We start from the raw sequence: 12,585 nt of genomic DNA, 5'->3' as shown, positions 1-12,585 counted from the left end.
TATTATTGTGATCGTGCAAGTTAGCTGTCAGAATGAGTCATGGGAACCCTCATCTACTGACAACGAATGGTATGTCTGCACTCTGTACGTATTGCCTGATGGACTGTGGCAGCAAATTAAAAATGTAGTGTGAAAGCAAGGGTAACATACACTTGAAAATAAAGCTATGGAAATTATTAAGAAGCTGTTTACTTTTAATTCTTCTTTGCCAATACAATAAATATTCAAAAACAAAGCTACCAATTATTAGGCCCTTATTACCACAGAATACCATGGAAAGCTATTTAAAGATCTAATGCACTTAATATTATCCTGATTCTTTATTTTCTTTGACACTGTGATATTCTGACATTTAATGATGCATGCATTCACCAGCCATTTTATACTATGACAGTCTTATTATGACAAATTATTTCTCAACAAATACACATAACAGCACTACACATTTATTTGATAGATGTAAAAAGGGCAAATGATTCCAGGAGAGCCACTGTTAGTTGAACTGTGTGAACCAATCCTAAACAAACCAGCAGAAACTTCAGTACTACTTGATATATGACAGACGGGTTTTTCTTTTCTTTCTTTTTTTTTTTTTCTATTTAACATTACTCAAATGGCCTAGGCTCCTAAATTCTCTGTATTTCACTGCATGTGAGCATGCTTCATTGCAACCAATAATGAAATGCTCAAATTTACAAGCACTACTAAGCGTGTCAGTCAAGCAGCACAATCTTTAAAAAATAACCTTACAGAAAGTCAAGGCTTAAAAGGATTTATCAAAATGGAATTGCTTAAAATAAAATTTCAGTTCAGGCACTTAAAATATGAAGCTACATTAAAGAGGAGTCAAAAAAAAGGGAAAGAAGGGTTTCATTAGAAATTCATCCCCTGCAATGCCTTTCACTCCTGCAAGGTTGCCTTTTTTCAGGAAGAAAAAAGTCCTCCGGGTAAAAAAATCAATACTGGTTAATAAAACATCAGGTGTGCAGACATAACTAGGTATGACTATTCCACTGCACAGGCCTGCTTGAATGCACCAGGTGCCAGGACGATTAGTCATCCAGTGCAGACAGCAAGCCTGGTGAAAATATGATGCTATAGCATTGAAAGAAAAAATAATTCCGGGGAGAAATTAGTCTGACTATATAAGCCAGAATTTGGGACTCCCAACAAAGTCAAATTGTTCTAATCAGAAGTATGTGTATAATACGACTATAACTTCATTTGTGCCAACCCTATTGTATGGTTTTCCTTAACCTTCCCCCACCCCCAGAAGAAAAAAAAAAAAAGGAGCTTACGCTCTACCTTTGCTTTTAGGCTCTCTGTTGTAACAGACCAATTCCCAAAAGACCAATCCCCTAGCTTCTAATAATATTGATCCTCCTCATAAATAGTGTATCTAGTTTGCTAGAAATCTAAGAACGTTTGGATACTTAAAACAGCCTTACTGTAGAGTCACGCTTTGTGACCCTATAGTTAAGGTTGGTATTCTGGAAATTTCCATACATAAAATTCTATTTAATCAGTTGGGTTTAAAAATTCACTTAAGACTGAAAAATGATCCCAGACTAGGAGGAATTTCTTTCCAATTTTCAAAATATCTGTTTGATTTTAAGTCTTTAATGTTTAAAAGAGAGACTCACTGTTTTTCATTCATACAGTTAAATTTAACTTAAATTTAAAACATGAACTTTAACTACCCTAAAATGGGCCTCTTGAGCAGCTGCACCAGTATTCTGAAGAAAAAATACACTCTGCACAAGTCTTAATCTTGCATGTATAACAAAACAACATATCACAGACACCCCAATGGTAGCTGGTAAGCAGCCATTATGGTCTGCCAGAAAATTATAAATTAAAAAAATACAACTGTATATATTACATTTTGTAATATATTACAACACCTTTTTGATAGGAGTCATTAAAGTCATACACTTTCAAATGTACAGCACCTGGTCTTTAATATTTTAATATTAAAAACAAGTAAATTCAGAAAAAGAAAAAAACTGTTTAGTTGATGAACAGACACATAGTTACAAAAATCATAGCTGAAGTTGCCACTCCATCTTCATCTCACAAACCTGTACTTTTATTCCCATCAGTGCAAGCCCCTCTACCTTCAGTGTTCTTTTGCTCCTGCGTCTTTTAGACTAATGTTATTAGTACAGGTTTTGAGTCCCACCCCCTGGTCTGAGTTTACTGAGCCTAGGCTACTTGTAAAGGATCAGGAATAAATGTATTTTAATTACTTTCCTGTTTTATTAATAAAACCTCAGTTGTCTTCCACAGATGAATTCCCTCTCCAACTAAATCAGCCCCTGGCAGGATTGAGTTTGTTTGGAATGATTCAAAAGGTGCTGAGTTCTTTACTTGATAAAGTATGTTTGGGACTGCATCTTGATCCTAGCCTATGATACAGTTTTTAATTAGAACTAAATCTCACAGTAACTCATATAAACATTCCACCTTACAAAATACGGAATTCTTACCTCTTACCACCTGAGAGAGAGAGAAACACTGTCCGACAAGAGGTTACTCTATTAAGTCAACTCATATTACAGTTGCTTGCACTGTACTTAGCTGAGACGATCTTCAGATTTGTCAGTTCCTTAACATAAATCTCTAACTTTTTTGAGAGAGATAACATATAAACAGACAGATATTTTAAAAACAAGCAAACAGTTACTTCATATCCCCACCCAGAAAAAAGAAAAAAGTACCTTTTCATGCACGGTCATGCAACTGGCTGCATCCTTTTGGAGAATTTCAGTCACTCCATTAGAAAGCCTTTCATACTTCAGCTTGGGTTCTTCTTCACTCTCATCTTCCTATGTTATTACGAGTTTGGGGAAGAGGGAGGGAAAAGAAAGAGGTTTTTTTAAGTTTAATTTAAAATACCAAATACTTAGAGATCTCCAAATACTATCACACAGCAACAGCCATAGATGGTTCTCTATGATCTCTCAACAACAGCCACTATATGTAACATTCCAATTATTGGTACCAGAGTTCTGGGTGCAGCTAAATACAGTACTGTAAATAAATAAATTGATACAGCTTAACTGTAAGAGGCACTTAGTTGATTTATAACAAGCAGGGAAAATGTACATGGGTACTTTGTTAAATAAAGTTACTCATTCCCAATTAAGAAAAAAAAAAGTATGGATATGGCAAAGTTGATAAAAATAAAATATGCAGCTGTAGCCACTTTTAGCTCCGAGTTGAAGCATGCACATTACAAGAAACTTGAAGACCTTTACAAGATGCTGCACCTCAGTAGGAAGGACAGACACAAAACGCTGTAAATAAAAATAAAAATATCTACTAGGAATGTATTACCTGTATAAGACATGTCAATGGGGTTCATGTTCAAACAAACAAAAAGTAGAAATGTTGCTGCAAAACTGTTTGAGAAACAGACCTGGACATAGTAACTTTCACATTGGTAAACTGTGATCTAGCACATTTCTAGGACCTCAAACCTACCCTGTTGTTACCCTTTAAACAAACTATGTCGTCATCCAATCACCATTCAGGACTGAGGAAAGGCACATAAAACTGACACATAGATATACGTAGATGAGAGAGAGAGAGAGAAAGCTAGCTGATCAAAACAAACAGTCAATCTATTTGTGTTCCTGCTATAAATGAATGCTCAAGGTGCAATACAGTATTCGGGTGTTTATTTATACCAAAATGCTACACTGCAGTTTTATATATATTTCAGATGGATACATTTTATAGTTTAATAGCTTCATTTGATACTATATGTTCCAAAGCATCCTCGCTATGAAGTAATATATCTACGACACCCCCCATTCTCAATTAGAATGAGAACACCACTATCAAAAGTAAGTATTTAGCGTATACATATTGGATATAGTATTCTTTTTCACTTTCTGTCCTAAAATTGATGTGTATCATTGCTGTGCACTGTTAAAACAGCTCCGGTGTTCCACCCCACTGATGGATGAAATGATTCTAATATTGACTTCAAAAAGGGGTGTAGGAGGTTCAATTAATATTCATAAAGCATAATGAGAGCCTGAGACAAAAGGCGCTATAGATGTGCTCTTTTTTCCTGTCTAATGAGTATAAAGGCTAACTCCCAGTGGAGAAACAAAAAACCAACAATTTTATTTAAGCCTTTCTTCAAGTAAAAACAAACTAGTCTTTTGCTATATTAAAAGCCAATATGATTACTTAATATACTAAACTACTGAGACTGTTTAAACTATTATCTCACACGTTATCATGATATATGTTCTCTTCCAGAAAACACAATAAAAATATGAAACTCTGGTAGAAATTCAATATTTCATACCACCAACTTACTGTATACATGCTAGAATAAAAGGTTCTTTTAAAATTTGTTAGAGAGTTTTATGGCTGAATACAAAAGGAATTAATATAGGGATGTCAACAGCCATGACATAATTGTCTGAAGTGAAATGTCAAAATGTCCAGCAAGAAAATTTTATTCAGTAAATCCAACACTGAACAAAGTTGTTACCAGTCAGAATGACAATGTCAAATTAGAGAGCTGTATATAAGAGTCAGCTAAGTTACCTGTGCTTCCAAATCCTTAACAGATGAAAATTGTAAAAAGCAAGAAAAAAAGTAGTACTTTTTATTTATATATTTTACAACAATTAATACATTACTGTATTTCTTACATCATTACAAAGACTACACTTGAAATGCATCAGTGATCTGTGCATCCTGACATAAATATGTGAAGTAAAAATTCAATTCTAGGCAAATAGCTTTTGTAATAAGATTCCACATGTTGCTGAAGTCTGGACACCAATGTGAAAAGTTAATTCCAGTCTCTCAAGTATTTTGCATAAAAGCATTCATCCACGGGCCATTAGAGAGTGTTACTGTAAATAAGTTTTGCCTGTCTTATTTAGGAGTGAAAACTAAATAATTTCTCCCACACATGCATAATAAAAATATATATTCTTTCAAAACTCAGTGCACTGAAGCATTCTGCCAGGCTTCACGAAAATGTATATAAAATGAAAACTTCAAATATTGCCACAATGATGTGCCCACTTCATGCTTTCCTGACAGGTATCTTTTATGTAAAGTAAAAGTCAGGGGAAAGGTGAATTTGAAAAATTTCTGCCTCACTGTAAAAAAAGGAAATGAAAAATGATTTGTAAAAAAAAAAAATACAAGTTTACTCTATTGCCACAGACTATCACGTTCTAAATGAGAGAGAAAATGTCAAACACATTTAATGTACTTGAGCTTAACATCTTACAAATATTTTCTTATCAGGAAAAGCTTTTATGCAGCCTGAACTTCTAAGGTAAACACAAGCCAGCATTAATAAAAAGCAAATCAATATTTTTTGTTAAATTTTAATAATCCTGCAAACCTACAAATAAAACCATCAGCAGCCTGAGTTGAGATGACAGTTAGCTGCGTTTCTATGACAACCTGGTGGAATAGTACAAGTCCTGACTTGCAGCAAAGCTAAGATATGAACAGAGTGACATTTACCCCATACAAGAAAACTCAGCTTTCCAAAAAAAAAAAAATCAATTTCTCAACTAACATGGATTTTTACTAAGTGTATGGCACTTTTAATTAGAAGACAAGTCCTTTAAACCATCCTAGGACTCTCAAACATTTGCAAATAAATTTTATATCATATCATGGTTACTTGTACTGTAGCTTAACATGTTTTTCACATTTTTGTTACCCAGAGAACTAATACTTCGTAACACTTACGTCAGAGTTTTGAAATTTTTGTCAAATACATTTGTTTAGTATTATTCAAACAGCACTTGAAAATACCCAAAGTTAGAAGGTAAAAAAAAAATGTACTGGTAGAAGAAAAATGTTGAAGCGCTCTGCAAATGAGATATTGAAATCTTGGTTAAGTAAAACAAAAAAAGCTGGAACAGCCATGCTACAGCTTAACTAATTACCAATTTGTAAACCACAGGGAACACCATTTTAAAAATTATTTTCCATTGGTTTTTCCGCTGTTCCATTTCCCTTAGATTTTCTAATTCTGAGAATGAAAACACCCAGTATATGCTATAAAGATCTTTTCCAGTTATCTTTGAATATTTCCTACTGAAAGCCATACACGAAACAAACACAATTAACTAATAAGACCAAAAGAGAACTTCTCTTTAGAGCTGTATCCTTTGTTAATATGGAGCTCCTTAAGTGAAATGGGAAGATGCCCCTCTTTCCATTCTTCAAATCTGTCTGTATATAGTGGACGACCAACTCTTCACAAGCCAAACTATATCAAACTACAGCAAGCTAAAAAGGTGTCAGTAAGTCTTTAAAAGGCCAGTTTAGTTAAAGGAAGACATCACTCAGATTTCTCAATACTAGATTCATTACCTAACTCTCTTGAGATACTCTGAATCAGTCTTTCCCAGCTTTGCCTACAAGAAGGACTGCAATAGAACCCAATATTCAGTGAAAACTGACATAAGGTCCTTACAAAGATGATCTCAAGAGAGAATCTGTGGGCAGTTTGTTGAGTTACTACATTAGTGAATATTCATTCCTGCAGCATAGGGTTTGCCCACAGGATAGTGTGTCACATGGACTATATGCTCTACTGGTTATGGATACCCTAATTGTGTATTGGACATTGACAATGAAGTTCCCATCCTTCCTGCATGATTTGTCATTATGAGTTTCAAAGCCTACCTACATGTTGCAAATAAAGCCTTTCACGGAAATAAACTTAATCAACACCCTTCTCTTTGTTGCATAGCGCCTAATGGATCCCAACTAATACAGTGGCCCCTACAGTTCTAGGCCTTGATCCGAATGGATTTAAACACATGCATAACTAAGCACACAACTCATCTCACTGAAGTGACTATAATGTGACAAGACACTTGTGGCACCTTAGAGACTAACCAATTTATTTGAGCATAAGCTTTCGTCAGCTACAGCTCACTTCATCGGATGCATACTGTGGAAAGTATAGAAGATCTTTTTATATACACACAAAGCATGAAAAAATACCTCCTCCCACCCCACTCTCCTGCTGGTAATAGCTTATCTAAAGTGATCACTCTCCTTACAATGTGTATGATAATCAAGGTGGGCCATTTCCAGCACAAATCCAGGGTTTAAACAAGAACGTCGGGGGGGAGGGGGTTGGAAAAAACAAGGGGAAATAGGTTACCTTGCATAATAACTTAGCCACTCCCAGTCTCTATTCAAGCCTAAGTTAATTGTATCAAATTTGCAAATGAATTCCAATTCAACAGTTTCTCGCTGGAGTCTGGATTTGAAGTTTTTTTGTTATATCATCACAACTTTCATGTCTGTAATCGCGTGACCAGAGAGATTGAAGTGTTCTCCGACTGGTTTTTGAATGTTATAATTCTTGACGTCTGATTTGTGTCCATTTATTCTTTTACGTAGAGACTGTCCAGTTTGACCAATGTACACGGCAGAAGGGCATTGCTGGCACATGATAGCATAGATCACATTGGTAGATGTGCAGGTGAACAAGCCTCTGATAGTGTGGCTGATGTTATTAGGCCCTGTTATGGTGTCCCCTGAATAGATATGTGGGCACACTTGGCAACGGGCTTTGTTGCAAGGATAGGTTCCTGGGTTAGTGGTTCTGTTGTGTGGTATGTGGTTGCTGGTGAGTATTTGCTTCAGGTTGGGGGGCTGTCTGTAGGCAAGGACTGGCCTGTCTCCCAAGATTTGAGAGAGTGTTGGGTCATCCTTCAGGATAGGTTGTAGATCCTTAATAATGCGTTGGAGGGGTTTTAGTTGGGGGCTGAAGGTGACGGCTAGTGGCGTTCTGTTATTTTCTTTGTTAGGCCTGTCCTGTAGTAGGAGACTTCTGGGAACTCTTCTGGCTCTATCAATCTGTTTCTTCACTTCCGCAGGTGGGTAGTGTAGTTGTAAGAATGCTTGATAGAGATCTTGTAGGTGTTTGTCTCTGTCTGAGGGGTTGGAGCAAATGCGGTTGTATCGCAGAGCTTGGCTGTAGATGATGGATCGTGTGGTATAGTCAGGATGAAAGCTGGAGGCATGTAGGTAGGAATAGCGGTCAGTAGGTTTCTGGTATAGGGTTGTGTTTATGTGACCATCGTTTATTAGCACTGTAGTGTCCAGGAAGTGGATACAACCGCATTTGCTCCAACCCCTCAGACAGAGGCAAACACCTATAAGATCTCTATCAAGCATTCTTACAACTACAATACCCACCTGCGGAAGTGAAGAAACAGACATGAAAGTTGTGATATTACAACAAAAAAAACTTCAAATCCAGACTCCAGCGAGAAACTGTTGAATTGGAATTCATTTGCAAATTTGATACAATTAACTTAGGCTTGAAGAGAGACTGGGAGTGGCTAAGTCATTATGCAAGGTAACCTATTTCCCCTTGTTTTTTCCTGCCCCCCCTCCTCTGACGTTCTTGTTAAACCCTGGATTTGTGCTGGAAATGGCCCACCTTGATTATCATACACATTGTAAGGAGAGTGATCACTTTAGATAAGCTATTACCAGCAGGAGAGTGGGGTGGGAGGAGGTATTTTTTCATGCTTTGTGTGTATATAAAGAGATCTTCTACACTTTCCACAGTATGCATCCGATGAAGTGAGCTGTAGCTCACGAAAACTTATGCTCAAATAAATTGGTTAGTCTCTAAGGTGCCACAAGTACTCCTTTTCTTTTTGCGAATACAGACTAACACGGCTGTTACTCTGAAACCTGTCATTATAATGTGACAATGCACATGCTTAAAATTACTTGCTAAAAGGCTTTGCTGTGACACACACTTTTTAGCAGGGCATCCCCGACAAGGAAAAAGTAATTTCTCACCGCCAACTCTCACCAGACTATCTTTCAGATAACTTCCGATTTCACAACATGAATGAGAAACTTCAGTAAAATGCCACGTTTCAAGCTAAATAGGAGTCAACCAAAAGATGATTTCATACAGAACATTTGATTAATTAATGCTTAAAGAATATGAAGGAAGAGTTAGGCACTGCAATCCTACTAAAACCAAAAAGAGGACAATATCGAGGAATAAAGACATCCGTAGACAAGTTTTGGACTTTTAAAATAGTGATCACTGTACCACAGAGAAAAGAAATTTGAGCTAGCTGGGTGTTTTATTGACAGGATTTGTGCTACACTTCTGGCAATACTAGTTTCGGCGCTGCACAAAGATTCTAAGTGAAGTCAACGGAGAATTACCACCTCCAATTATTCTCCCCACTTCTTCTCAGTCTAGAACAAAGGTTCAAAGAGCTTCTTATGGTTATGCAGAGTGCATAAAACATACCCTTTGTGAGCTGGCTCACAGGAGCTTTATTTGTCACAAGAATTCTTCAACAGATTACAAAAGATTACAAGACTTCTGTACTTTTACACAGTATCCAAGGAGAATTACTTGCCTTCCTCTCTATATGGAAGTACAATGTTCAGCTAAACATATCTAGCAGAATTCAGTTATCTAGGCAATACCTTACTTTTTGGTCAGCTCAAGGTCCCATATCAGGCATATTAATTTGAGTAGTCACAAATGTATAAATAATTTCTGTATGCTCGCTTCTAGGGAAAGCATTGAGTAGGTTTGCGTGGGTCTTTGAAAAAATTCCCACAGCTGATTTGGAAGGAGTAGGGTCTTATAATCACATGTACCACTTCTAAGAGCAACATTCACAGGAATTCAGATACCAGCTCTGCCAACAGTATTAATGGCACAGCGTTAGCCTAGGCGGGATAGGCCTGCAAAACAGTTTTTTACCGTGAAAACTGAAAGGACTCCAGGCCACCACAAAATGTGGCAGCAAACTCAGAGCTGGACAAAGGATTGTGCACGTCACCACTACATATGGGTATCTATCGGGTGTGCTGTAGACCACCAGGATCTAATTTGGATATGGATAGAGCCCTCTTTAATGTTTTTAATGAAGTAAATACGAATGGAAACTGCGTGATCATGGGAGACTTTAACTTCCCAAATATAGCCTGGAGGACAAGCGCGAGTAATAATAATAGGGCTCAGATTTTCCTAGATGCAATAGCTGATGGATTCCTTCATCAAGTAGTTGCTGAACCAACAAGAGGGGATGCCATTTTAGATTTGGTTTTGATGAGTAGTGAGGACCTCATAGGAGAAATGGTTGTAGGGGACAACCTTGGTTCAAGTGATCATGAGCTAATTCAATTCAAACTGAATGGAAGGATAAACAAAAATAAATCTGCGACTAGGGTTTTTGATTTCAAAAGGGCTGACTTTCAAAAATTAAGGAAATTAGTTAGGGAAGTGTATTGGACTGAAGAATTTATGGATCTAAAGGCAGAGGAGGCCTGGGATTACTTCAAGTGAAAGCTGCAGAAGCTATCGGAGGCCTGCATCCCAAAAAAGGGGAAAAAATTCATAGGCAGGAGTTGTAGACGACGCTGGATGAGCAAGCATCTCAGAGAGCTGATTAAGAAAAAGCAGAAAGCATACAGGGAGTGGAAGAAGGGAGGGATCAGCAAGGAAAGCTACCTTACTGAGCTCAGAACATGTAGGGACAAAGTGAGAAAAGCTAAAAGTCAAGAAGAGTTGGACCTTGCAAAGGGAATTAAAACCAATAGTAAAAGGTTCTATAGCCATATAAGTAAGAAGAAAACAAAGAAAGAAGAAGCGGGACTGCTAAACACTGAGGATGGAGTGGAGGTTAAGGATAACCTAGGCATGGCCCCCTAACTAAACAAATACTTTGCCTCAGTCTTTAATGAGGCTCTTAGGAATAACGGTAGCATGACAAATGGGAATGAGGATATGGAGGTAGATATTACCATAACTGAGGTAGAATCAAAATTCGAACAGCTTAATGAGACTAAATCGGGGGGCCCAGGTAATCTTCATCCAAGAATATTAAAGCAATTGGCACATGAAATTGCAAGCCCATTAGCAAGAATTTTTAATGAATCTGTAAACTCAGGGGTTGTACCGTATGACTGGAGAATTGCTAACATAGTTCCTATTTTTAAGGAAGGAAAAAAAAGTGATACGGGTAACTACAGGCCTGTTATTTTGACATCCGTAGTATGCAAGGTCTTGGAAAAAATTTTGAAGGAGAAAGTAGCTAAAGACATTGAGGTCAATGGTAAATGGGACAAAATACAACATGGTTTTACAAAAGGTAGATTGTGCCAAACCAACCTGATCTCCTTCTTTGAGGAAGTAACAGATTTTTTAGACAAAGGAAACGCAGTAGACCTAATTTACTTAGATTTCAGTAAGGCATTTGATACGGTGCCACATGGGGAATTATTAGTTAAACTGGAAAAGATGGGGATCAATATGAAAACTGAAAGGTGGATAAGGAATTGGTTAAAGGGGAAACTACAATTGGTCATACTGAAAGGTGAACTGTCAGGCTGGAGAGAGGTTACCAGTGGAGTTCCTCAGGGATCAGTTTTGGGACCAATCTTTTTATTACTGACCTCGGCACAAAAAGTGGGAGTGTGCTAATAAAGTTTGCAGATGATACAAAGCTGGGAGGTATTGCCAGTTTTGAGAAGGACCAGGATATCATACAGGAGGATCTGGATGACCTTGTAAACTGGAGTAATAGTAATAGGATGAAATTTAATAGTGAGAAGTGTATGGTCATGCATTTAGGGATTAATAACAAGAATTTTAGTTATAAGCTGGGGACGCATCAATTAGAAGTAACGGAGGAGGAGAAGGACCTTGGAGTATTGGTTGACCACAGGACAACTATGAGCCGCCAACGTGATATGGCTGTGAAAAAAGCTAATGCGGTCTTGGGATGCATCAGGTGAGGTATTTCCAGTAGAGATAAGGAGGTGTTAGTACCGTTATACAAGGCACTGGTGAGACCTCACCTGGAATACTCTGTGCAGTTCTGGTCTCCCATGTTTAAGAAGGACGAATTCAAACTGGAACAGGTATAAAGAAGGGCTACTAGGATGATCCGAGGAATGGAAAACCTATCTTTATGAAAGGAGACTCAAGGAGCTTGGCTTGTTTAGCCTAACCAAAAGAAAGCTGAGGGGAGATATGATTGCTCTCGATAAATATATCAGAGGGATAAATACGGGAGAGGGAGAGGAATTATTTAAGCTCAGTACCAATGTGGACACAAGAACAAATGGATATAAACTGGTCATTGGGAAGTTTAGACTTGAAATTAGACGAAGGTTTCTAACAATCAGAGGAGTGAAGTTCTGGAACAGCCTTCCAAGGGAAGCAGTGGGGACAAAAGACCTATCTGGCTTCAAGATTAAACTCGGTAAGTTTATGGGATGTTAGATGGGGTGGGATCTGAGTTACTACATAGAATTCTTTCCTGGGTATCCAGCTGGTGAATCTTGCCCACATGCTCAGGGTTCAGCTGATCGCCATATTTGGAGTCGGGAAGGAATTTTCTTCCAGGGGAGATTGGAAGAGGCCCTGGGGGTTTTTCGCCTTCCTCTGTAGCATGGGGCACAGGTGACTTGCTGGAGGATTCGCTGCACCTTGAAGTCTTTAAACCATGATTTGAGGACTTCAATAGCTCAGATATAGGTGAGAGGTTTATTTCATGAGTAGGTGGGTAAGAT

The 12,585-nt window shown here is 37.7% G+C and overlaps 1 protein-coding gene across 8 annotated transcripts in view; it reads right to left on the bottom strand.

The window, feature by feature from the left end:
* VPS41 (VPS41 subunit of HOPS complex) overlaps positions 1-12,585 on the bottom strand; it is a 176,571-nt gene that overhangs the window by 143,666 nt on the left and 20,320 nt on the right. For 4 of the 8 annotated variants that reach the window (XM_048839147.2, XM_048839144.2, XM_048839142.2 and 1 more), the window contains 2 exons: positions 3,255-3,299; positions 2,721-2,828 (listed from right to left, as the gene is read on the bottom strand). In XM_048839147.2, coding sequence (XP_048695104.1) covers positions 2,721-2,828; positions 3,255-3,299 — 153 coding nt within the window. The remainder of the gene's footprint in view (positions 1-2,720; positions 2,829-3,254; positions 3,300-12,585) is intronic. The other 4 variants (XM_048839148.2, XM_048839149.2, XM_048839145.2 and 1 more) reach the window with 1 other exon arrangement.

Source organism: Caretta caretta, chromosome 2, assembly GCF_965140235.1.
Source record: "Caretta caretta isolate rCarCar2 chromosome 2, rCarCar1.hap1, whole genome shotgun sequence".
Taxonomy (NCBI): Eukaryota; Metazoa; Chordata; order Testudines; family Cheloniidae; genus Caretta; species Caretta caretta.
This window is presented reverse-complemented; position numbering and strand designations above follow the sequence as displayed.